Below are 26,254 nucleotides of genomic sequence, written 5' to 3'. Positions count from 1 at the left end.
CACCCGGCGCGCCGATTGAGTGAGCTGCGTCCTTTTATTTGGGGGGGGCCTGCATTGATCCACATAGTCCCAGGACTAACGAAGCAACGGGAGTCCGTGAAAAGCATCGCGACCCACGGACCGCTTGCACCCTCGCTTGCTTTACGCCAAATGGACCGGGCCATTGCCGGTCGGACTCTTCCTTCCCGTACACCGTATAATCCATTCGAATTCCTGAACTTTCCATCGGATGTCTTCAAAAGGCTAACACTGGTTCTAGGGCAGTTGAGTCCGATTCCTTTGTGCAATTCTTTAATACGCTCAAAGTTTGTCCGAAGTACTCGAGTCACGACCGCTTAAAGCAACTCGGACCCAGAACCAGGGAGATATTGAGCTGTTGCTTTCTCGGTTCCTACCGATGTTATCGTAAGAGACGGCATTCAACTCTGACTCTCCGCTGTTGATTGTCCAAACGCAATTCTTGCTGGGCGTTTGCGCGCAGCGCAAGGGTTGTGCATTGGACATCAACAGCTGTGCGGTCACTGCGACCAAGAGTACTACGGAGCAGGAGACGCATGCGGGAATCAAAAGTTTTCAAACACTTCAAGATGAAGTCCAGTGGGACGGAAGGTGAGGAATGTTGTGTATATGAAAGGGATGGAGATTATCAGGATGTAGGTTTTAGTAGAGAAGGGTAGCTTTGAAGTATGCATACTCGCCTCTGAGCTGCCAAGCCTGGGTTCGAATCTCAACTCAGCTTTGTATAAACTGTCGGATGGTGTTTCACATGTACTTTCACTGTACATTATAACAAAGTGTGTCGTCCCTTCGATGGACATTCATCTTGGTGTCCCGTTTACCAACGGTAGGCCTAGTTGGTGGATTTTTAAAGATCTCACGGTGGCCTCGAAAAGTAGACGAGTTATTGCCAGAGCCTTAAAAAATTAAAAAATTATTGGCTGGTGCATGGGGATCAAGTTGTCTGGTTTTCTTGGATGTTCCTTGCCACCAGGTTGCACTGCTTGCTACCTATTGAGTGTGGTTGCTGCCAACAACAATTCCTCTGCAGGATAAACAAAAGTTGGCATGTGTCATATGAATAGCCTTCGTGATCGGATATGAAGGGCAACCAACCAGGTTTTAGTCAGAACAGATCATGTGACATGCTCGATATAGAGTGTCGGTTTGGCCAAAACATGTTTTTTTAGCTAGGATAACAATCTTGCATGGGTTCCCACTCCAACACAGGAAGTCTGTGCAGGAATTGCAACTTGGCCAGGGTGCCAGCGAATTGGAACTTGGCCAGGGTGCTGGTGAATTGGAACTTGGCAAGGGTGCCAGCAAATTGAAATTTGGCCAGGGTGTTGGTGAATTGGATCTTGGTGGCCAGTTGAATTGGAAATTGGCCAGGGTGCCAGTGAATTGGAACTTGGCCAGGGTGCCGAATTGGAATTTGGCCATGGTGCTGGTGAATCAGAACTTGGCCAGGGTGCTGGTGAATTGGAACTTGGCAAGGGTACCAGCAAATTGAAATTTGGCCAGGGTGTTGGTGAATTGGAACTTGGTGAGGGTGCCAGCGAATTGCTACTTGGTCAGGGTGCCGGTGAATTGGAACTTGGCCCAGGTGCCAGCAAATTGAAACGTGCCCAGGGTGCCGGTGAATTGGAACTTGGCCAGGGTGTTGGCGAATTGGAACTTGGCCAGGGTGTTGGCGAATTGAAACTCGGCCAGGGTGCCAGTGAATTGGAACTTGGCCATGGTGCCGGTGAATTGGAACTTGGCCAGGGTGTTGGCGAATTGGAACTTGGCCAGGGTGTTGGCGAATTGGAACTTGGCCAAGGTGCCGGTGAATTGGAACTTCACCATGGTGCCGGTGAATTGGAAGCTGACCAGAGCACCAGTAAATTGGAACTTGGCCAGGGTGCCGGTGCATTGGAACCTCGCCATGGTGCCGGTGCATTGGAACTTGGCCATGGTGCTGGTGAATTGGAAGTTGGCCAGGGTGCCGGTGAATTGGAACTTGGCCATGGTGCCGATGAATTGGAAGTTGGCCAGGGTGCTGGTGAATTGGAACTTGGCCAGGGTGCCGGTGAATTGGAACTTGGCAAGGGTGCAGGTGCATTGGAACTTGGCCATGGTGCTGGTGAATTGGAAGTTGGCCAGGGTGCTGGTGAATTGGAACTTGGCCAGGGCACCGGTGAATTGGAACTTGGCCATGGTGTTGGTGAATTGGAAGTTGGCCAGGGTGCCGGTGAATTGGAACTTAGCCAGGGTGCTGGTGAATTGGAACTTGGCCAGGTTACCAGTGAATTTGAAATCGGCCACGGTGCTGGTGAATTGGACCTTGGCGTGGGTGCCAGCAAATTGAAACTTGGCCAGGGTGTTGGTGAATTGTAACTTGGCCAGGGTGCCAGCGAATCGGAACTTGGTCAGGGTGACAGCAAATTGAAACTTGGCCAGGGTACGGAACTTGTCCAGGGTGCCGGTGAATTGGAACTTGGCCCAGGTGCCAGCAAATTGAAACTTGGCCAGGATGACGGTGAATTGGAACTTGACATGGGTGCCAGCAAATTGAAACTTTTCCCGGGTGTTGGCAAATTGGAACTTGGCCAGGGTGTTGGCAAATTGGAACTTGGCCAGGGTGTTGGCAAATTGGAACTTGGCCAGGTTGCCAGTGAATTGGAACTTGGCCAGGGTGTTGGCAAATTGGAACTTGGCTAGGGTGCTGGTGAATTGGAACTTGTCCATGGTGCCGGTAAATTGGAAGTTGGCCATGGTGCTGGTGAATTGGAACTTGGCCAGGGTGCCATTGAATTGGAACTTGGCCAGGGTGTTGGTGAATTGGAACTTGTCCATGGTGACGGTGAATTGGAACTTGGCCAGGGTGCTGGTGAATTAGAACTTGGCCAGGTTACCAGTGAATTGGAACTTGGCCAGGGTGTTTGGCGAATTGGAACTTGGCCAGGGTGCTGGTGAATTGGAAGTTTGCCAGGGTGCCGGTGAATTGGAAGTTGGCCAGGGTGCCGGTTGAATTGGAACGTGTCCATGGTGCCGGTGAAATGGAAGTTGGCCATGGTGCTGGTGAATTGGAACTTGGCCAGGGTGCCAGTGAATTGGAACTTGGCCAGGGTGTTGGCGAATTGGAATTTAGCCAGGGTGCTGGTGACTTGGAAGTTGGCCAGGGTGCCGGTGAATTGGAACTTGGCCAGCGTGCTGGTGAATTGCAACTTGGCCAGGTTACCAGTGAATTGGAACTTGGCCAGCGTGCTGGTGAATTGGAAGTTGGCCAGGGTGTCGGTGAATTGGAACTTGGCCAGGGTGCCGGTGAATTGGAACTTGTCCATGGTGCCGGTGAATTGGAACTTGGCCAGGGTGTTGGTGAATTGGAACTTGGCCAGGATGCCGGTGAATTGGAACTTGGCCAGAGTGTTGGTGAATTGGAACTTGGCCAGGGTGCTGGGGAATTGGAACTTGTCCATGGTGCCGGTGAATTAGAACTTGGCCAGGGTGTTGGTGAATTGGAACTTGGCCAGGGTACCGGTGAATTGGAACTTGGCCAGAGTGCAGGTTAATTGGAACTTGGCCAGGGTGTTGGTGAATTGGAACTTGGCCAGGGTGCTGGTTAATTGGAACTTGGCCAGGGTGTTGGTGAATTGGAACTTGGCCAGGGTGCTGGTTAATTGGAACTTGTCCATGGTGCCGGTGAATTGGAACTTGGCCAGGGTGTTGGTGAATTGGAACTTGTCCATGGTGACGGTGAATTATAACTTGGCCAGGGTGCCGGTGAATTGTAACTTAGCCAGGGTGACGGTGAATTGGAACTTTGGCATGGTGCTGGCGAATTGGAACTTGGCCAGGATCCCGGTGAATTGGAACTTGGTCAGGGTGCTGGTGAATTGGAACTTGGCCAAGGTGTTGGCAAATTGGAGACTGGCCAGGTTGCCAGTAAATTGGAACTTGGCCAGGTTGTTGGCAAATTGGAATTTGGCCAAAGTGCCGGTGAATTAGAACTTGGCCAGGTTGCCAGTGAATTGTAAGTTGTCCAGGGTGCTGGTGAATTGGAAGTTGTCCAGGGTGCCAGTGAATTGGAACTTGGCCAGGATGCCGGTGAATTGGAACTTATGTAAGCACTATTAAGTGTGCAGTGTGCATCAGTAACATGAAGGGTGTGCACTAACCATATTCATTTTGTTCACCTATGCACAGTCTGAATTTTGCAGATGTTTTACATCTACAATGACGTCACCTTTCATTATAAAAAATTGCTTTTGAGCTCATCCTGCATGGACTGCTGAAACGTCGAGATATTCTCTGCAATATTGTTATTTTTTGACTTGTTTTCGAAGGCTATTCAAATAGTGCAGCATTGCAAGGGCATACTAGTACAAAGTAGATGTCAAATTGGTGTTTCGCAGGAAGTTCACCATCCCTCTGATCGATGTTAAGCTGGGGATCCAGCCACTACCAATTCGTTTGTGGACGTTAATGATCCCACGGTGTATTTTTCGAAGAGTGGGCGAGTTATTACTGGTATTCTCCATAAATCACAAGTGCCTGTTCAAAACATCTTCCGTCGAACGTCGGGCCTGGCCAGCACATTCGTAAAAGACTTAAGGCAATAACTTTGCCAGGTCGACTCAACAAAGAGGTGGGAATAATTGGGGCAGTTGAAGTGGTAGTACAGTAGTTGCTGATTGTACATCGTGAAGTAAACTTGCAGACAGCTACCCCAACAACCTTTTATTGGACAAAACACCATTAAAATGGTTTAAAGTTAAATTGTTTGATTTGTACCTTATAGACCCGTGGTTCTTAACCTGGGTTCCACTGAATCCCAGGGGTTCAGTGAGCCAGTCACAGGGGTTTGGTGGAGGTCCTCCGAAACGCATTGCAATTTTTTATTTTTATTTTTATATCAATTTTGAATCAAATTTGAACATCAAATTTGAACGCTTATTACTAATATTATTATTATTTTGTATCAATTTTGAATCTATGTGTAATTACGCTTATTATTAATATTACTAGCCGAAACCCGTGGAACATCCACGGAAGGGAGGATGTGGTGTATGGATAGAGTGTACCATGATGGATGGCATTTATGGATTATGGATTATGGATTATGGAATTATGGAATTATGGATTTGCTTGTCCGAGTAAGAGTTAGGAAGAAAGATGAGAATGAAGAGTGCGTATATGAACAACGATCGCCGACACCGGCACAAATGCATGCTCTGGAAGTAAAGGAAGCGAACCTTGGCACAAACTGGTTGGCAGGCTTCTGAGGACGGAACTCAGGATGAACCATGAAAAGCATTTGGTGAAACCCAGTGCCGAACCAGGCTCCGACTACGTCACAATACCGTGATGACTTCGGTGTATACACGTCCACACACTTAGGACAGTACAGTTTAACCTTCGCTCCACCAGGAACATCTGATAGACCTGCAGTCCAATCGCAACATCCCCAGACACACAAAATGAACAACTGGGCAACTTAAAATGCAAAGCCCTTTGTATTCAGACTTCTTCCGTCTGCCAAACATTAAGAAAACCGCGAAAATAAAATACAAAAACATTGACGGTTTTAGGTGATTTTGACCTCAAAAGCAATATGCTTCGGTAACCAAATATGCAAATGTTGCTGAAATTCCAAATCAATCTGATTAAAATTGACTCAACACCATTGGTATCTCTCACAAAGCAGCGGACGTACAGGTGATACTGCTTTATCAATGCAGACAGGTCGACGGCCTCTCCCACCACCTAGTCAGGTTCACTATGTTAACAAATATAATTTCTTTCAAAATTTTGGGAGATTAGCAAACCTGTACATTTTTGGAATCTTCAGAGCATGGAGAATCTGAAAATCAATGTTGGCATTTGCACAGACACCTGCATGGCCGCCATTTTGGATTTTGAAAATGGCCGCCATAAAATACATATTTTGCGCGATCTCGGCTTCTAGTCAACCTAGAGACTTAATTAAATATGCTAATCCTATGTTTTCTGGGTCAAGGAATCCAATAAAGGCCTCAAAATAGTGCTCAGGATTATAGAAAAGCAACAAACAAAGGTAATTGAAAACCATTGTCTTTATATTTGTGATATAACTGTATTACATAATACATGATATTGCAAGTCCTTTGAAGTTATAGGTTGTTATAGGAAGATATAGGTGGTATCAGATTGAACTATAAGTCCTATACACAGTATCTACGAGGTCTATACTGTTCAGGAATATGCTTTTACAGATCTTCATCACTGTCCTGAGTGTCATTTTCGCAAAGGTGTCTACGCAAATGTAAACATTAATTTTTGGATTCCTCATGCTCTGAATATTCCAAAAATGTATAGTTTTGCTAATCTACCAAAATTTTGAACGAAAAAACATAGTGAACCTGACTAACCTCTTCTCAAGTCATTGCGGTTTCTTTCATCATTCCCTCCGCAGTCCCAACAGTTTCGACGCGTTCTTCCAACAACCCAACTCCCAAAATAAAGGTTCGCAGCTCACCTGCACTCATTTGTCCCTCGTCTCCCCCACTTGTGGAACCTCGGTGCTCAGGCCATGCCTTCCCGCTCTCATACTTTTATTTCCGTTCGGTGTAGAAAGAGATTGACATATCGTTCGTCTGTTTTCAGCTCGTTATCTTTAAGCTTCCTTACGTCTCGCCACCTGCTACACCTCTCTGAGTTACGAGGATTTTTGCAACGCACCCCGAGTATCGCAACGTCACTCCATTTAATTTTATTACAATGACGATAAATTCGTTTCCTTATATATCCTAATTTAAAATGTTCAAGGGAATAAAAAGACCATTTGGTTCACACCACCCATGTTCACACCACTCGACTGTCCAATCAGCGGACAGCTCGCTTCGCCTTCGCCCAGCAGACGCCAATACGATGGCGTCATAAGATGGCGTCGTATCGGCAGTTAATCGGATGCTTTTGGGCCCCAACGTCGGCTAATTCAGATTTTTCGAGTATGTCTGTACGTGATAAACAAAGAGCGCGGTTCATAGATCGTAAATCCATTAGTGCCGTGGGCATCAGGTCACTGGGTGCGGCGTAAAAGGGATAACAAAGTCGAGTCCTTAGGGTATTATTATATAGATTATTATTTTGCTATGTATGTTACGAACGAATGGAAATGTTATTTGTAATTGTATTCCCATCCCATTCATGGTTTCTCTGGTCTGTGTTTAAGATAAGTTGTTTCACACTGACTGTAGTGATTTGAATCAATGAGCAACTTGCTAATTATTCTGTTGATGGTGCTTATTTGCTTACTTACTTACTGGATTTTGGACTTTGCAGGTGTTCGGGAATTCCAGTGAATAGCCTCGATTAGCTTGCCGTGTGCCGTGCGTCATTGGTCGCGCCTTACTTTGGAGTTACTGATTAAATGAAAAGTAAGTTGGAAATGTTTGTGGATATGCAGGGCGGGTTCAGAGTTATATTAAAGTCAAAAGTGGATGGTGATTATAAAATATGATTGAATTACTCAGAAAATTAGGTGGAGGTGATATAACTCCTTTGGTCGCAATTCAAAACTAACAATTCGCAGTTTTCTATGCAATATTATAATGGATTTGAGGTGACATAGAGTTGAGTAGATAATAAATCCCGTCATCGTAACTATAAGTTATGTTTTCTTCATTAAAATTTCTCAGTTTTCAGAGGGGTACTGATTATATTTAAGCATGTTCCTTTTTAAATTTTTGTCATACAATTATTAGCCCAAACTCAATTAAGATCAGTTTGTTACTTTTTTTCTTTTTTTTTTGCAGTATGTCGAGCAAAAAAAGGAAGTGGTCAGAGGATTACGTGCGGTACGGGTTCACGTGTTTGACGGAACGGGACGGAAGTCAGCGTCCTCAATGCATGCTTTGCAATGTCAAGTTGATCAACTCCGGCCTAGCACCAGCAAAACTACAGGAACACTTCAAAAAACTGCACGGCGAGCGGCAGTACAAAGACACAATGCTGGATGAATTCAAATTGAAGAGAGTCCGATTCGACGCAAGTGCTACCTTGCCCACTCTCGGCTTCGTTCCAATTGACAAACCGATCCTCACCGCGTCGTATGAAGTTGCGTACCTGATCGCAAAGCAGGGCAAACCGCACACCGTTGGCGAGACACTCATCAAACCGGTCGCGTTGAAGATGGCCAACATCATGCTGGGAAAAGCTGCTGAAAACTAGTTGTCTCTCGTTCCACTCTCAAATGACATCATCAGATGCAGAATCGACGACATGAGCGACGACATCCTCATCCAGGTAGTTGCAGATTTAGTCGCGAGCCCGACGAAATTCAGCCTTGAACTCGACGAGACCACCGACGTTTCGAATTTGAGCCAGCTCATCTTACTTGTGTGTTATGTCAAAGGAGACAAGATCAAGGAAGACTTTCTGTTCTGCAAGCCTCTCACAACAATGACAAAGGCAGCTGATGTGAAGAAGCTTGTGGATGACTTCTTCAGAAGCAACGGCCTCTCGTGGAACATGGTGTCTGCAGTTTGCTCGGACGGAGCTCCAGCCATGCTGGTATGCAACTCGGGTTTTGGAGTGCTGGTGAAGGCCGATGCACCACACATCATGGTCACGCACTGCGTACTGCACAGACACGCGCTGGCATCAAAAACCCTGCCTCCCAAACTGGCCAATGTTCTGAAAATCGTCTTTGAAGCTGTGAATTACGTGCAAAGCCGTGCTCTGAATCATCGCATCTTCAAAGAGCTGTGCAATGAAATCGGCTCTGAATTCGAAGTCCTTCTCTGCCACTCTAACGTTCGATGGTTATCACGAGGGAAGGTAGTGAGCCGTGTTTTTGCCTTGCGTGTAGAATTAGCCCTGTTTTTGCGAGAACAACAGCATTGCCATGCAACGCACTTCCAAGAGTCAGAGTTCATCCTCGCCTTGGCTTACTTAGCTGACATCTTCGACGCACTCAATCATCTCAATTGGCAGATGCGGGGTGGTGGAGTGAATGTCATCGAATCTGAAGAAAAGCTGAGCGCTTTCCGAAAGAAGTTACCGTTGTGGAGGCGTCGAACAGAGAACGACAACTTCGCGAACTTTTCGCTACTGGACGAGTGCGTGAGCGGGATCGAGGATGAGTCTGAAGTTGGAGGCACTGCTGTACCGGGGGAGCTGAAGCAAGTGATTGCCACGCACTTGGATGAGCTGGGAAAGTCATTCGACGGCTACTTCCCGACCAAGAGCAATACCCAGTATGGGTGCGGCAGCCGTTTACTTTCGACGTTGCAACGGCAGATGTCAACGACCAATACCTCGACGACCTCATCGAACTTCAGCAGAGCCAGACTCAACAACAACTCTTCAGCACAACAACACTCTTGAAGGAACTGCGCTCCAACGCAGGTCGAAAGAATTGACGCGACCAAAGACGGAATTCGTCCGAGTTGCTTTATTGAAACAAAACAGCTCAGGTATTCTGACAAGCCCGTTTATCGGGCAGCAATATATATACACATTTATGTCGGGAAGTTTGCCCGGCAAAAGCTATACCGGGCATGCCCGGGTGTCAAGGGCGAGCCTTGGAAAGGCGAGTCTGGACCTGCCCGGGCGTGTTTGGCTGCGGCCTGGCAAGTCGAGGCTGGGCGTGCCCGGGCGCTCTGGGCGAGCCCTGGAAAGGCGACAGCGGGCATGCCCGGACGCTCTGGGCGAGCCCTGGAAAGGCGATAGCGGGCATGCCCGGACGCTCTGGGCGAGCCCTGAAAAGGCGATAGCGGGCATGCCCGGACGCTCTGGGCGAGCCCTGGAAAGGCGAGAGCGGGCATGCCTGGGAAAGACGAGACCGGGCGTGCCCGGGAGGTTCGGGCGTGCCCGGGAACAGTGAGACCGGGCATGACCGGGAGAGGCGTGTCTGGCCGTGTTCTGGCCGGTGCAAGGCGATTGTGTGCATCCAGCGGTAACCGCTACACACGCCCCTCCAGAATCGACCTGCACCGGCAGGGTCAATTTAAGGGGGGTCCGGATGACCCGGCCGAAGCGACCCCTGGAGTGTCGTGGGGAGGGGTCCGACGTGGTGGTGGGTGGTCGAGCGGGGGGAACTGTGGACGGGGGGCGGCCTCGCCGCGGAGGAAGGGCCAACGGTGGTGGTCGGTCGACGTCCATGTGCGCCGGTTTGAGGCGGTCCACAGAAATCCGGTCCGGCCGGCCGCCGAAGTCGACGATGAAAGACTTGTCGCCCCGTCGCAGGACCCGGAAGGGCCCGTCGTACGGCGGCCGGAGTGGCCCCCGGTGCGCGTCATGACGCACAAAGACGTACTCCGCTGTACGAAGCGCCGGGGGGACGTAGGACTGGGGGCCACCGTGGGGGGACGTCGGCACGGGGGCAAATCGTCGGGCGGCCTCCTGGAGGTCCGAGCGCTGGCGAGCGGAGGACCAGGGACTGGTAGCGTCGGGCACGAATTCGCCCGGGACGCGGAGCGGCTGGCCGTAGACGAGCTCGGCGGCGGACGCCTGGAGGTCTTCCTTGGGGGCCGTGCGAAGGCCCAAAAGGACCCACGGCAGCCGGTCGGCCCAACTGTCGTCCTGAAGGCCGGCCACGAGTGCGGCCTTCATGGAGCGGTGAAACCGCTCGCACAACCCGTTGGCTTGGGGGTGGTAGGCCGTGGTGCGGTGCAGCGTGACCCCCAACGAACGGGCGACCGCGCCCCAAAGCTCAGACGTGAACTGTGGGCCGCGGTCGGACGAGATGTCCGCTGGTGCGCCGAAGCGCGCGACCCAGGTGGCGATGAACGCCTGCGCCACGTCGGCGGTGGTGGTGGAGGCGAGGGGCACAGCCTCCGGCCACCTGGTGGTCCTGTCCACCATGGTGAGCAGGTGGGTGAACCCCCGCGAGGGGGGCAGGGGACCCACCAGGTCCACGTGGACGTGGTCGAAACGCCGTTCAGGCACGGCAAAAGGTGCCAGCGGGGCCTGGGTGTGGCGGTGGACCTTGACCCGCTGGCAGGCCGTGCAGGCGTTGGCCCAGTCACGGATGTTTCGTCGAAGGCCGTGCCAGACGAAACGCGCCGACACCAGCTTCTGAGAAGCTTTCCGGCCCGGGTGAGAAAGGCCGTGGATGGAGGTGAAGATGCGGCGCTGCCAGGAAACGGGCACGATGGGGCGAGGCTGGCCCTGGGAGACGTCGCAGAGCAGGACGGTGCCTGCGAAGGGAATGTCGGCCAGGCGGAGGCCCGTGTCCACCGCACGGAGTGCCTGCACCGAGGCGTCGGTGGTCTGGTCGGCCGCCATGAGCGCGAAGTCCACGCCGAGGTGGACCGCGTTCGCACTGGCCCGAGAAAGACAGTCGGCCACGGCGTTGTCTTTGCCGGCGACGTGCCGGATGTCCGTGGTGAACTCTGACACGGTGGAGAGGTGGCACTGCTGGCGGGCCGACCACGGCTCCGTGACCTTAGCCATTGCGTAGACCAACGGCTTGTGGTCGACGAAAGCCGTGAACGGGCGGCCCTCCAGGAGGTGTCGGAAATGGCGAACGGCCAGGAATAGCCCGAGCAGCTCGCAGTCGAAAGTGCTGTAGTTTAACTCGTTCGGCCGGAGTTGCCGGCTGAAAAAAGCGAGTGGCTGCCAAACCCCGTCCACCCATTGCTCATGGACGGCGCCCACCGCGTAGTTGGAGGCGTCCGTAGTGAGGGCGATGGGCGCGTTGAGCACCGGGTGAGCCAGCAGCGTTGCGTCGGCGAGGGCCCGTTTGGCGCTGGCGAAGGCCGCGTCCATGGCCGCGGACCAAATAATGTCATGCTTGGCCGGCTTGCCCCGGAGGGCCTCGTAAAGGGGCCGCATGAGCTGAGCAGCGCGGGGCACGAATCGGTGATAAAAATTCACCATGCCGAGGAACTCTTGGAGGGCCTTGATGGAACGGGGATGCGGGAACGTGGTGATGGCCTCGACCTTGGTCGGCAGTGGCACGGCCCCGGTCTTGGTGATGCGGTGGCCCAAAAAGTCAACGGTCGTCGCGCCGAAGTGGCATTTGACCGGGTTGACAATTAAGCCGTGCTCGCTGAGGCGACCGCACAGTGTTCGGAGGTGGAGGAGGTGCTCGGCGCGGGACGTGCTGGCGACGAGGATATCGTCCAGATAGACGAAAAGAAACGGCAGGTCGCGCAGCACGCCGTCCATCAAGCGCTGGAACGCCTGGGCCGTGTTCTTGAGGCCAAACGGCATCCGCAAAAATTCGAACATGCCGAACGGCGTGATGACGGCCGTCTTCGGGATGTCGGCCGCCCGGACAGGTACCTGGTGGTAGCCCCGTATCAGGTCAATTTTCGAAAAGATGACCCGTCCCGCCAAATGGGCGGAAAAGTCCTGAATATGCGGGATCGGGTACCTGTCGGGGGTGGTAGCGACGTTGAGACGGCGGTAGTCACCACACGGGCGCCATCCACCCCCCGGCTTTGGCACGATGTGCAGTGGCGAGGCCCACGCGCTATCGGAGCGCCGCACGATGCCGAGGTGCTCCAACGCGTCGAACTCGGCCTTCGCCATGGCGAGCTTGGCCGGGTCGAGGCGGCGGGCCCTGGCGTAGACCGGCGGGCCCGTAGTGGGTATGTGGTGCTCGATCCCGTGCCGCACCGCGACGGCCGAAAACGTCGGCCGCGTGAGGGCCGGGAATTCCGCGAGCAGGCGAGCGAACTCGTTCGCTGCCGGGAGGGCGCACGCCAGTTCGGTCGGCGCGGAGCTGCTCATCGTGCACGCCAGGGAGCTGAAGGTCTCGGCGTTGACAAGGCAACGACGTTTGACGTCGACCAGCAGCCCGTGCGCGCAGAGGAAGTCGGCGCCCAGCAAAGCCATGGGGACGCAGGCGGTCACAAAAGTCCATTGAAAACGCTGGCTGCCGAAGCAGAGGGTGACGACGCGTGGGCCGAAAGTGCCTATGGCCGAGCCATTAGCAGCGACCAAAGAGGGGCCGCAAACGGCGTCCCGCCTGTCCTGCTCGGAGGCGGGTATGACGCTCAGTTGGGCGCCGGTGTCACACAGGAAACGCCGCCCAGACGCTTTGTCCCGAATAAACAGCAAGTTGCCCGAGTGGCCGGCGCTCATGGCTGGGAATGAACGCCGGCCCGGCCGTTTCCCGACCTGCCGAAAGTGCACGGGGGCCGGCACGTCCGAGCCTTGTGTCCGAACCTGGCATGGTAATAACACCACACCCGGTCAGGTGGAGGCCCCGGCCGTCATGTCGGAAGCGGGCGGTGCGGCGTGGCGGCCGCCAGTTGCACCGGCAGTTCGGCCTCCAACCGCGCAGGGCGCTCGGGCATCGTGGGCGTCGCCTCGGACGGCGGCGGGCTCCAGGTAACCGCGCCGATGTGCTGGCCCGCCGAGGAGATCTTATCGGCTTCCCTGGCGAGGGCGCGGGAATCCGTGATCAACGTGCCAGCCAGGGCGAGGCGTACCGGGTGAGGCAGCTGGCGAAGGAACAGCTCGCGGAACAGAAAATCTGGAGAGTGCTCACCGAGCAACGAGAGCATATAGTCCATGCGCTCTGACGGGCGCTCGTCGCCGAGCTCGGGCAGAGCGAGCAGGCGCTGTGCGCATGCTGCCGGTGAGAGGGCGAAAGCGTCGAGGAGGAGTGTCTTCAGCGCGTCGTATTTGTCAGCAGCCGGCGGGTGCTCGAGGAGGCTCAAGGCGCGGGCCGCGGTGGCGGAACCGAGCGCCGCCACAACATGGTGGAAGCGGGTGTCGTCCGCGGTGATGCCTCGCAGGGCGAACTGAGAGTCCGCCTGAGTGAACCAAACAGCCGCGTGAGCCTCCCAGAAGGTAGGCAGTTTAAGCGTCACTGCCGTATCCATGTCGGTAGGTCACCAATGAAGGAACTGCGCTCCAACGCAGGTCGAAAGAATTGACGCGACCAAAGACGGAATTCGTCCGAGTTGCTTTATTGAAACAAAACAGCTCAGGTATTCTGACAAGCCCGTTTATCGGGCAGCAATATATATACACATTTATGTCGGGAAGTTTGCCCGGCAAAAGCTATACCGGGCATGCCCGGGTGTCAAGGGCGAGCCTTGGAAAGGCGAGTCTGGACCTGCCCGGGCGTGTTTGGCTGCGGCCTGGCAAGTCGAGGCTGGGCGTGCCCGGGCGCTCTGGGCGAGCCCTGGAAAGGCGATAGCGGGCATGCCCGGACGCTCTGGGCGAGCCCTGGAAAGGCGATAGCGGGCATGCCCGGACGCTCTGGGCGAGCCCTGAAAAGGCGATAGCGGGCATGCCCGGACGCTCTGGGCGAGCCCTGGAAAGGCTAGAGCGGGCATGCCCGGGAAAGACGAGACCGGGCGTGTCCGGGAGGTTCGGGCGTGCCCGGGAACAGTGAGACCGGGCATGCCCGGGAGAGGCGCGTCTGGCCGTGTTCTGGCCGGTGCAAGGCGATTGTGTGCATCCAGCGGTAACCGCTACACTCTCAACGTTTTGGTGCCGCCAAATGGAAGGGTATCCTCACATCGCTAAAATTGCCCTTGAGATCCTCACGCCGTTCATTACAACGTATCTCTGCGAGCATGTGTTTTCGAAACTGGTGGACATTAAAACAAAGAAAAGGAGCAGGCTTGCATGTGAAAATGATTTGAGGGTGGCCCTTGCCAAAACAAAACCACGCATTTCCCAGATCGCCTCCCGAAAAGCAGAACAGAAAACGCATTAAGATGCAATTCTTCTTAATTTTTTGGTCAAATTTGAGGGGTTCCGCGAGTGTTCGGTGGGTTTCATTAGGGTTCGGCGCCTTTAAAAAGGTTAAGAACCACTGTTCTGGACGATACACATATCTAACTTTTTGCTTCATAAGGGAAATATATGTAGATAACTTGCTGTTTTGCATGTTTTGAACTCAGCTGCCGAATTACCCTCACCTGAGGAGAGGGTATTTCATTTGGATCTGTATGTCTGTCTATCTGTCTGCACATAAGGTGCCAATGTAGACCACAATTTTTACACGTTTTCTTTTTTTCAACTGAGTACCTCGATAAAGTATGTACAATTAGGATGCGAGTACGTCTATAAAGTATGTACTATTAGAATGTGTGTACATCTATAAAGTATGTACAATTATAATGTGAGTACGTCTGTAAAGTATGTACTATGAGAATGTGTGTACGTCTATAAAGTAGGTACAATTAGAATGTGAGTACGTCCATAAAGGATGCACAATTAGAATGTGAGTACGTCTATAAAGTATGTACAATTAGAATGTGAGTACGTCTATAAAGTATGTACAATTAGAATGTGAGTACCTCGATAAAGTATGTGCAATTAGAATGTGAGTACCTCGATAAAGTATGTACAATTAGAATGTGTGTATCTCTATAAAGTATGTACAATTACAATGTGACTGCATCTATTAAGTATGTACAATTAGAATGTGAATACGTCCATGAAGTATGAACAATTAGAATGTGAGTACCTCTTTAAAGTGTGTACAATTAGAATGTGAGTACGTCTATAAAATAGGTACTATAAAACTACACATAACAAGTCCAGGGGAGGGTATGCAATCTTTGATAAATTTTTTTAAATATATATTATGTATTATGATATATGCAAGAAAGGAGAAATTTTGGATCCCTGGCCCTCCTCTCCATCACATTGTAACAAGTGGATATTATGTTTTTTGCATTTTATCATTTTTTTAATGAAATCTTTTTGCGAATTTTTAAAAATACATTAATCTAACCTTTTTATTCATTGATTATTACCAATGAGCTGTCTGTTCTGAGTTCGATTCTCGGCCCGACAATAAACTGACGGATTGGTGTTTCACGGCGGCAGGGTGTTGTTTCACAAAGGGTGCCATCCCTCGGATGGTCGTTAAGCCGGACGTCCTATCAGCCTCTGCCAGTACGAGGTAGGTGGACGATAATGATCCCACAATGTCTTTAATTTTGCAAAGAGTAGGTGAGTTATTGTCGGTACAGTACCCTGAGCTGATGGGCCATTCCTTCCCTAAACTGTCATTTGCAGGTGTTGGTTACGTTGCTTGCCAACTCAGAGTGTGTGCTTACTGTCCGAGTTGAGTTGCAGCTCCTACACTATGGATGAATTCACACTCCAAGGTGTTTGTGTCACGTGCAAACAACCACCTGCGGAAAGGAAGGGCAAACAACTTCAAGGTAAAAATTTTCTTGGAAATTTTTCTCTCCGAGGAGCATTTCCGTGTTTCATGGTGGGGGCAGACACACCTTGTATTTCCAACCCCATAACTATAAACTAAGCCATAGACTTATTGATCAAGCCTTGTGAGTATTTTGACGTTTTTTGTATACATGTCGATATTAGCTCTTACTCGAGCCTCGACTTCGTGTACAAAAAAAAAGAAAGTGAATCCAATGGAAATGTGCGTGCATTGATGACTTGAGAGATGTATCATGTAGGCATGGTCAATTCTGAGGGACTTACACATAGTAGCCTATACTAACAATGTGGCACGACGGTCACGACACCCCGAAACGCAGGACGTGCTGAAGGTCGAGATCCACAGATAAAGTGAATAGTTAACGAAGGAAACAAAAAGCGAAACACATCAGGTTCCCCAGAACCGAGTTGAATGGAAGTCCGGCTTGTCGGGGCGTTTTCCCGCGCCCCGTGAATGGCTCTCTCTTAATTGCACACCAATAGAAGAGGGAGATCGGTCAAAAGGAGGGGCAAGGAAAAGGAAAATCTCCCAGTGGAAGGTGGGGTCGATGCCTCTCATTGGACGAAAATTCACCCGATCGAGAAGGCCCTAGAAAATTGGCTTTGATTGGGAATGAATGGCAAATCCTTACAAAGGGCATCTTCCGCCTTTCATTCGTTGCTGTTGTTGCCGCTCTACATCCTGCCTCCCGGTGCTGTTGTTGCTAATTGGTTGTGCGCTCGTGTTGCTGTTTTAGGCCTACCCAGAATGGTGCTATCTGCGCGTTTTTCAGTTCCTTCCCTGCCCTTCTTGCCCTCACATTCATGACTGGATGTTCTTTTTTTCACAGAAAAGAACGAATTCACCACTGCAGGAGAAAGATTCATTGGAACATTTACAGTTGATACTACAGTCGACAGGTACCGTGAAATGGGGTGAATAGGGACGGCAAGGTGAATAGGGACACAAACTGAAAAAAAGTTCGGAAACCTTTTTCGCTGAAAATTGCTAACCATACCGATTTGTTGATATTTGGGTTGAAAGTGTTCTCTTGTTTTTTTAAAAAGCAACTTATAGTCCCTATTAACCCCATATATGGGTTAAATAGGAATAAATAGGATTTTTATGGCTGTCCCTATTCACCCCGTTTTACGGGTTAATAGGGACGGTCACTAATACAAAAAAATAATAATCAAGAAACAATCCTGAGTTTCCAACTTATTGCTAAATTGATAGCTCAGATGGATGCACATAATATGCACCCATAATATAAACCACGGTACCAATGAAAAAAAATATGGGATAAAAAGTTTCTCCAAACTTCCTATTTCTTGATTATTATTTTTTTGTATTCGTGACTGTCCCTATTCACCCGTAAAACGGGGTGAATAGGGACAGCCATAAAAATCCTATTTATTCCTATTTAACCCATATATGGGGTTAATAGGGCCTATAAGTTCCTTTTTAAAAAACAAGAGAACACTTTCAACCCAAATATCATCAAATCAGTATGGTTAGCAATTTTCAGCGAAAAAAGTTTCCGAACTTTTTTTCAGTTTGTGTCCCTATTCACCCCATTTCACGGTACAGGTTTACCTGCATGTTGCTTCAATGTCTATTGTAAATACCTTTCCACTGGTCATTGTGTCCCGTCCCTACGCCATGAGTCACTCACATCTGTATGTTGTCATGAGCTTAACAATAGACAACAAAAACTTGCACAATGAAAAGGCCAACTGTGCCCAGGTTAACCTGGAGTTAGTTCTTGCATGTTTAATGTTTATCAAGCTCCTTGTTTTGACCAAAGATATTTTGATTGGGCGTCTTCAAAAGCCTAACACTGGTGATAGGGCAGTTGGGTCCAATTCTTTTGCGCACTTCTTTAATACGCTCAAAATCATCCGAAGTACTTCAGTCACGACCACTTAAAGCAACTTAGATCCAGCACCAGGGATATATAGAGCACTAGCTTTCTCGGTCCCGACTGATGTTATCGTAAGATCCCGCGTTCGAGTCTCCTCTGTTGATTGGCCGAGCGCAATTCTCTTGTGATGGTTGAAAGGGCTAAAAAAAGAAATGGGACAGGTTATATGTTTATTAGGGGAGCAAAGAAAAAAACTTTTTTTAGTAGAGATCAAGGCAGCGGTCTGTTGCCTACACACCGCCTGGGTTCCATTTTTTGGCTCATTGAAAAAAAAATATAATTTCCCCGTAGATTTAGATTAATTCGAAGAGACTTACCTCATTTTTTTTCTCTCCAAGGAGTGCTTCCGCGTTTCAGGATGTTTCAAAAAGAGTGATACAACTTTAAACGTTTATTTACAAAGAAACAGAAACCTCAGGAACGTGAACCAATCATTGGTTGAAAGGTTATGGCATGGTATTTTCTATCACTGATTGCTATTGCAGTAAGTCACTGCTAGAGTATGTAAGAGGCCAAGGTCTGAAATTGGCATTTAAGGAAAATCCTTGTAATTGACGTTCTCGATGTGTGCCCCTCCGCGGTTCAGACAGGCATTAATCCTGACTCCAAAGTTCTGTCCAACTTTCCTGTAGGTCTCATGTGGCACTGCGTGGAGGTAGTCTGACACCTCCTGCTTCAGATCATCTAGTGTGGCAGGGTGGTTGACGTAGACAGAGCCCTTGGCAGCCCCCCAGAACCAGTAGTCCAGAGGGTTCGAGTCTGGGCTATGGGGTGCCCTGTCATGAGCGGTACCCAGGGCAACGAGGCAGTTTCTGAAGAGATGCTGTAGGAAAGTGATGTTGTCACCAGCAGTATGCGGGGGTGCACCATCCTGTATAAACCAAGTCATGCTGATGTGGTTTGGGGTGTCCTTTTGGGCTAGATTATTATGGAACTTCTGGAGCACGATCCAGTAGCGCTCACCATTGATTGTCACCGTCCTGCTGTTGTCATTCTCAAAATCAGTAAGGCACAATCATTCCCCACCTGGCATTGAAGGTGCAGATGCATGTGACCCTAGGCCCTTTCAAGTACCTCTCAGTGATCTCTTCAGGTGGTTATGCCCCCCAGAAAATGTTGTTGTGGTTGTTGATTTCGTCTCATACCACAGAGCCACCACTTTTGTCTTCTGCTCCACTCTAAATGGCATAGTTGAGCTACGGAGCTAGAAATCCCAGGGAACGAATACCACAATAACACCACCAAACCCTGAAAAGGAAAACGGTATATGTCAAAAAACAAAGAAATGCCAGGAAGTCAAATTTGTATCAATCTTTTGAAACACCCTATATATATTTACTCCAGTTTGCGGATTGCTTCTGCTTGTTGCCCCGATTCAGTATGAGGTTATCAAGTGCTCTGGATTATATACAATGAGCTTTTAAAAAGTTGTAGAGAAACGAGATACTCACAACAGCGTCCAAGATGTGGCAACTTTGAGATTCCGTATAGTATCCCTTCACTTCAATGCATTTATTCCATTTGTCCTTTGAACTTTTTTTCCATTAAAATGGAAGTTTTTAGGTGGTTCCTTCCTCCTTCAACCATGTTTCAGTTTCTTCAGTCAGGTACTCATCATCAGAGCATTGGAGGCCACACAGGTGGGATTTAAAATGTTGAAACAGATAAGTCAAAGGGGGAAAGGTCCAAGTTCAAAGATGGGGGTGAGGGAGTGAAACAATCCAGTTGGTCGAAGCCACAGTGATGGATCGCAATCTGCGCAACACGGGCCTTTTGCATAGGTGTGTTGGGTGAAGGAGAAGCAGATGTTTGGTCAACTTGATCCATGATAGCCTGGTGAAATGTGTGCATGAGGCTGCTGTAATAATCCATTGAGAATGTTATTTTGTGAAGAATATAGTCAACAGGTAGGATTCCTTTGACATTCCAGGTATTATAGGCAATGATCTTGCTGAATGAGGGTTGGGTGTGAAATCCCTTTGGTGAAAGTCATCCTTGCTCTTCCATTGCTTTGATTTCCATTTGATTTCAGGATCCAGATGTTGAAGTCATGTCTTGTCACCAACAAGACCTGACTTCGCCATCAATGTTTATTGCAAATACCACATTTTTTTGGTCAAGCCATATTTCAAAATTGGCCTCCAAAGCCAGTCTCCAACTGGGTTTCCTGCATCGTACAAAGTCCTTCCTTGGCACACCTGAGGTCCTATCTGCCAACAAAGCCTTCGTCTGCAGTTTTATGGAGTACTGCTCTCCCATTTGGGCTGGCAACCCTGCCTCACACATTGCTCAGCTTGACGAGAGGAAAACCAAGACCTTCAGGATTATTGGGATCTCCCGCAAATAAACCAAGGTCTTCAGGATTAATGGGATCTCCCGCCAATGGGCTTTTCACGTTACCATCACGGACAGGTCAGTGGGCTGTCTTCTAACACCTCCTTTCTGGTCTTGCTCCCTCTGCCCTTTCCATGCTTTGTCCCGCCTGCCCCCAGGTTTCTGCTGGGTGCACACAATCCAACATCTGGTGAAACTCCCAATATCCAGAATCAATGTTCACCTACACTCATTTGTTCCTCTTTCTTCCTGCCTGGGGAACCAACTTTCACATTCTCTTCAATCTCATTCTTCCCTACAAGTCTTCAATACAGCTGTTCACCACCATCTCAGATCATCCCTCTTCCAAAACCATAATCTTTAACCCCCAATTCCCAAGCCAACCTCCTTCTGAATTTCCAGTTTGTCCCTCCTGAGAGTTTGCTTCTGTATCCATCTTGTCCACCCCATGTGTCCTCTTTTAACACCCATTCCTCCCCAAGCCCATTGTTTGTCCATGTCTCCCTCTATTTTGTCCTTCAACTCTGCTATTGGTTGCCCTCCCCCCCTAACTCTCTACTTTTTTGGATACATAGTCGAGGCTCGTGGAAGAGTCGAGGCTACTGTTCTTTTTGCTCTGATTGCTTCCTGATCCTGATCCTCGACATTGCTGTCGATGTTGAGTACGAAGGTTTTGGAGGACCTATCTTGTTGTGATCTTGGACAGACTGAAGTGTTCATGAAAACGTTGCTTTGAGAAATTCCACCTTCTGTGATCAGGTCATGTTCAATAACTCACTTCAACATTTTAAGTCATTGCCCATTTGGCTACTGCAAAATATACGAGGGCACACTTTCACCAAATATGGTGACTAGGTGTTCATGGATTTATTTGGTGCTGGCACATTCTTAGGAGCAAACCTGAGTACCCCGATGCCAATTTTAGTAAAAAAAAAACATTTTGTTGAGCTCCACCAAAGCTCTTCTGGTCTGAAAAAGGGCTAACATCCGAAATAACAACTTTTCTTTGCTTCCGATGGCAGTTACGGTCCCTCAATCGGCATCTTATTGATTCCGTCCATTGTCGATGCTAACCTTGAGTTATATAAATAAATGACGTCAGAAGATGAAGGATATGTTGAGAGGTGATGGCCTCGTAGTTTCAACAAGTATGGACCCATATAAATAAATGACATCAGAAGATGAAGGATATGTTGAGAGGTGATGGCCTCGTAGTTTCAACAAGTATGGACCCATAGGACAGACAAACATTTTAAAACTGCACCCACACAGGCAGGTAGCGATAACATATCCCTGCTCAAAGCTCACAAAGGACCTGCTCTTAGAATTGTATCGATATATTTTTTGGGGAATGGATGGGGAGGTATGACTATTTGGCTATTTTTCAGGTGTTTCTTGGAGATCTTCTCTGTTCTGATGACACGCACATGTTCTGAATACGCACAAGCATGATGCGGAAGACACGCAAGCAAATGGATCAAGGAGCAAGGAGTTCACAAAAGTCAAGATCACTGCTGCAGCAGAGGATGGACTTCCAGTGTACAGGATAAATATTTTCAAATTATTCAAGGAGACTTCATTCTCATTAAGGATCAGGATAAAACTGTTCACTGCCTCTATTTGTCAAACTTTGTACATTTCTGTCAACTTTATTAAGTAGGCAATGCAATAAAATATTGCTACCTTCCTTGTTATGTCCTTTTCACAGTCGTGGTCTGAGCTGGCAAGATACCCTAGAGATACGCACACTGAGTTGTTTAGCCTGGGTTTGAATCCTGACCGAGCTATAAACTGTCATCTTGGTCTTTCACAAGCAGGGTCATTCATCAATGTATATGCCATCCCTCGGATGTTAAAATTTAAATTATTGATTAAATTTGATGTTGTAGTGGTTACCTTATTCACATGTCGCGGTTACCTTATTCACTTGTCGCGGTTAACTTATCCGCATGTGACGGTTACATTACGATGGGTTTGGACTAACCCACGCACACGGGCTTTTGGTTGTGTCGTCGTGACGCACGCGCGGCTGTTGGAGCCACGCCTTCCGAAGAGGGTTCTTGGTTTTATATAAGCCGTTACGACTTCCGTTCGTAAGCAGTTGCTGGAGATTTCTGTACAATAAACAACCTTTTGTACCCAACGAAATGGCCTCTTCTTATCGTCTTCGGCAACTGCTAAACTGGTGACCCCATTGCCCCCGAACGTATTCGGGGGCCACATGAACACGGCAGGATTGTGACCGCAATTTCTTCCACAAGACCTAAACTCGAACTGCCGGAGTTTTAGCAACGACGAGCGACCATGTGGTTCGCGCATCGCGCTCATTTCCTCCTCTACGACTGGAGGGGCGAACCAGCTCCGGGACCCTCCGAAGGAACGCCGTTACGGGGCGTTGGCGGCATGGCTACTTCGTCGCCTTCGCGCACACAGGCCGAGCACCGCTGCTCGTCGCCTCCGTGCACACAGGCCGAGCACCGCTGCTCGTCGCCTCCGCGCACACAGGCCGAATACTGCTGCTCGTCGCCTTCGCGCACACAGGCCGAGTACTGCTACTTCGTCGCCTCTGCGCACACAGGCCGAGTACTGCTGCTCGCCACTCCTACTACTGCTCCTACGGCGGATCCCGAGGCTGAAGCTCCTGCAACTACAGCTACTGCCGCTGCTCATCTCTTGCGCACGCACGGCTGCTTCGTTACCTTCGCGCGCACTGCTGCTCGCCGCTCCCACAATTCCTACTGCTGCAACTACAACGGCTACCACTGCTCAGCACCCTCGGCCCGGCTCTGTTCCACCCGCGGCCCGGCTCTGTTCCACCCGCGGCCCGGCTCTGTTCCACCCGCGGCCCGGCTCTGTTCCACCCGCGGCCCGGCTCTGTTCCACCCGCGAACTACGTACACGCCCGTGGCGTGCCTTCTGGGGGGGCGCATGTAGTGGTTACCTTATTCACATGTCGCGGTTACCTTATTCACTTGTCGCGGTTATCTTATCTGCATGTGACGGTTACCATTACGATGGGTTTGGACTAACCCACGCACACGGGCTTTTGGTTGTGTCGTCGTGACGCACACGCGGCTGTTGGAGCCACGCCCTCGGAAGAGGGTTCTTGGTTTTATATAAGCCGTTACAACTTCCGTTCGCTAGCAGTTGCTGGAGATTTCTGTACAATAAACAACCTTTTGTACCCAACGAAATGGCCTCTTCTTATCGTCTTCGGCAACCGCTAAAATGTGACGTTAAAATTGGTCTGCAGGAATTTTTTGGTGGACTTTATAGATCCCATGGTGCCCTTCACAAAGAGTAGGCGAGCTATCACCAGCACCATGAACACATTACAAATTCCAGCTCTAACCAGCAGAGGGCAGTGCATAAGTCACGCAGCCACGCCCTCAGCCAATGAAGCTACCCTGCAGCCTTGTGCTGCATTCAAATGAAGAAGAAGAAGTCGTAGTGTATGGACTGTAAAATCAAATATGTCTATGGAATGATTATATTAATCAAACATGGTGGGTAGGGACTTGATTAGGACTCAATTTTGATTGTATCATGGTTGGATGCTCCTATAATTTTAATTAAATAAAAATGTAAAGTTTTCTAAAGCGCTACGATTATTACTGCTCTATCTTCTCTACATTGGAAAGTTTTATGGCTATTCATCATTTAAGTGGTTTCTTAAAATGGAATAATGGTGTCGAAAAAAACGTAGATTTTCAAGCTGCCATGCGCATTCCTAGAAGTCCTTAGCGTTGATGCTTGTCCACCTGCTCACGGACGGACAAGTTTCTGGGCCGACGGTGGAAGAAGCATCAAGAAAAACCATCTTTTTTTTAGCACAGACTAAAGAAACGTTTGTCCCTCTGTTGTACACCGTTCATTTCCTATGGCATCTCCAGGCGCTGCATAACGTCATTGCCGGGCACCGAAGGGGGCTCGGCAATGACGCACGCTGAAAGGGAGTACTCAGTTTTCACTCCGGTTTCTTGTTGTTACTTGTTACTTGCGAAAATCGAAGATTTTTCAAGTATAATGGTTGGTGTTGTGCATTATTCTGTCTGTCTCTTTGTTTGTCTGTCTGTCTGCATGTCAGTCGCCTACAGGTCACAATTTTCAACCGAACTTCACGAAACTTCACCAAATGGTGGAGTTCGTCATTGGCAAGAAGGATATTGTTTTGGGGGTGAAAAGGTCAACATAGGTCAAAGGTCACCAACTTTATCAAATTTCTAAAATCCTCAATTTTCATCTGATTGACATGAAATTTGAAGAGGAGTTGCATATCTGGTAAATGAATTCAACCACCAACTCTTTTTGAGGTCAACATAGGCCAAAAGGTCAACATAGGCCAAATTTCTAAAATCCTCAATTTTCATCTGATTGACTTGAAGTTTGAAGTAGATTTGCATATCTGGTCAATGAATTCAACCACCAACTATTTTTGAGGTCAACATAGGCCAAAAGGTCAACATAGGCCGAATTTCTAAAATCCTCAATTTCTATCCGATTGACTTGAAATTTGAAGAGGATTTGCATATCTGTTCACTGAATTCAACTACCAAGTATTTTTGAGGTCAACATAGGCCAAAAGGCCAACATAGGCCAAAAGGTCAACATAGGCCTAATTTCTAAAATCCTCAATTTCTATCCGATTGACTTGAAATTTGAAGAGGATTTGCATATCCAGTGAATTAATTCAACCACCAAGTATTTTTGAGGTCAACACAGGCCAAGTTTCTAAAATTCTCAATTTTTATCCGATTAACTTGAAATTTGAACAGGATTTGCATATCTGGTCACTAAATTCAACCATCCAGTATTTTGAGGTCAACATTGGCCAAAAGGTCAACATAAGCCGGATTTCTAAAATTCTGTTTTCATCTGATTAACTTGAAATTTTAAGAGGATTTGCTTGCCAGGTCACTGAATGCATCCACCGATTATTTTTGAAGACATCATAGGCCAACAACCTATTTTAGGGATTTTGCAAGTATCACGCTATGCACAACATATTTCTTGTCTATTTGTTTGTTTGTCCGGGCAACATCTCGCCCGGCCATCCTTTGAGCTTGGAGGCTGAAATTTCAGCACAACAGTGAGAAAGTGCTTTGGCAAAACCTTTATTTTCTGTTTTTTGATTAATCAATTAATTGATTAATTAAGTACTTATTTATTTCCTTTCTCATCTGGGCAATACATCAGGCACTTTTTGAGCGAGGAAGCTGATATTCAGACAGGACAGTGACCAAGTGATGTGGCTGTAAAGGATATTTTGGATTTATTGATTAATCAATTAATAATTTATTGATTAGTTAATTAATCAATTATTTAATTCTTTAAATAATTATTTAATTAGTTTTCAAAAAGTTACAGATTCGAATGAAACATTGGTGGTTTCGGTATGCCATTAGTCAATTGATTAAAAAATTAATTATTTTACGATTATTATATATTTATTTTAATTTCACAATCAATTATTGTCCACCTCTCCCTCCCAGTGCCGTCTCTCTGCTCTTGAGGATGTTATTTATTTATTTGGCATGGGGGCGATGTACTTTGAATGTATCTGTACTTGTATTATATATTATCCCAATGGTTGGCAGGATACCTGAGAGGTAATGTAGTCGGTCACCTTTGACCCGTGTTGTATAATTTAATTCCCACTGATGTTCACTGATGTTCACAACAGGCATGTTGCATCAATGAGGATGCACCTGTCAGATGGGATGTTAAGCCAGGGATCAGTCTACCAGTGTTTGTTGCTGGTGGACATTAAAGATCTCACTGCGTCTTTCACAAAAGTAGGTTATCATGCACGGCACCCTCAATAAATTTCAAATTCCTACGCTTCTGCTGGGTAGACAATGGCCAGTGTATTCGTTGCCAACACC

The 26,254-nt window shown here is 48.6% G+C and overlaps 1 protein-coding gene across 2 annotated transcripts; it reads left to right on the top strand.

Annotated features, from left to right (window-relative positions):
• The first annotated feature begins 487 nt into the window (after nt 1–487).
• On the top strand, nt 488–23,556 carry LOC144888596 (uncharacterized). 2 transcript variants are annotated; one of them, XM_078767085.1, is made up of 5 exons: nt 494–609; nt 15,769–15,844; nt 15,961–16,109; nt 16,962–17,031; nt 21,758–23,556. In XM_078767085.1, the coding sequence occupies exons 1-5, from the start codon at nt 555–557 to the stop codon at nt 21,819–21,821; spliced, it is 414 nt and encodes a 137-aa protein (XP_078623211.1). In that variant the 5' UTR covers nt 494–554; the 3' UTR covers nt 21,822–23,556. The 2 variants fall into 2 exon arrangements, 1 of the variants encoding a protein (XP_078623211.1); XR_013621154.1 differs by lacking the exon at nt 16,962–17,031 and having other exon boundaries at nt 488–609.
• The last annotated feature ends 2,698 nt before the right edge of the window (nt 23,557–26,254 follow it).

Source organism: Myxine glutinosa, chromosome 13, assembly GCF_964187855.1.
Source record: "Myxine glutinosa chromosome 13, kmMyxGlut1.1, whole genome shotgun sequence".
NCBI classification, from domain to species: domain Eukaryota; kingdom Metazoa; phylum Chordata; class Myxini; order Myxiniformes; family Myxinidae; genus Myxine; species Myxine glutinosa.
Note: the sequence above shows the minus strand (reverse complement) of the source record. Positions and strands in the feature narration are given on the sequence as shown.

What these genes read in the sequence shown, in the direction of transcription:
- LOC144888596 (XM_078767085.1), top strand. Translation starts at nt 555, where the DNA reads ATGCGGGAATCAAAAGTTTTCAAACACTTCAAGATGAAGTCCAGTGGG. An exon ending in GAAGTCCAGTGGGACGGAAG is followed by an intron (nt 610 to 15,768) that starts GTGAGGAATGTT and finishes TCACGGCGGCAG; the next exon opens with GGTGTTGTTTCACAAAGGGT. An exon ending in GAAGGGCAAACAACTTCAAG is followed by an intron (nt 16,110 to 16,961) that starts GTAAAAATTTTC and finishes TTTTTTTCACAG; the next exon opens with AAAAGAACGAATTCACCACT.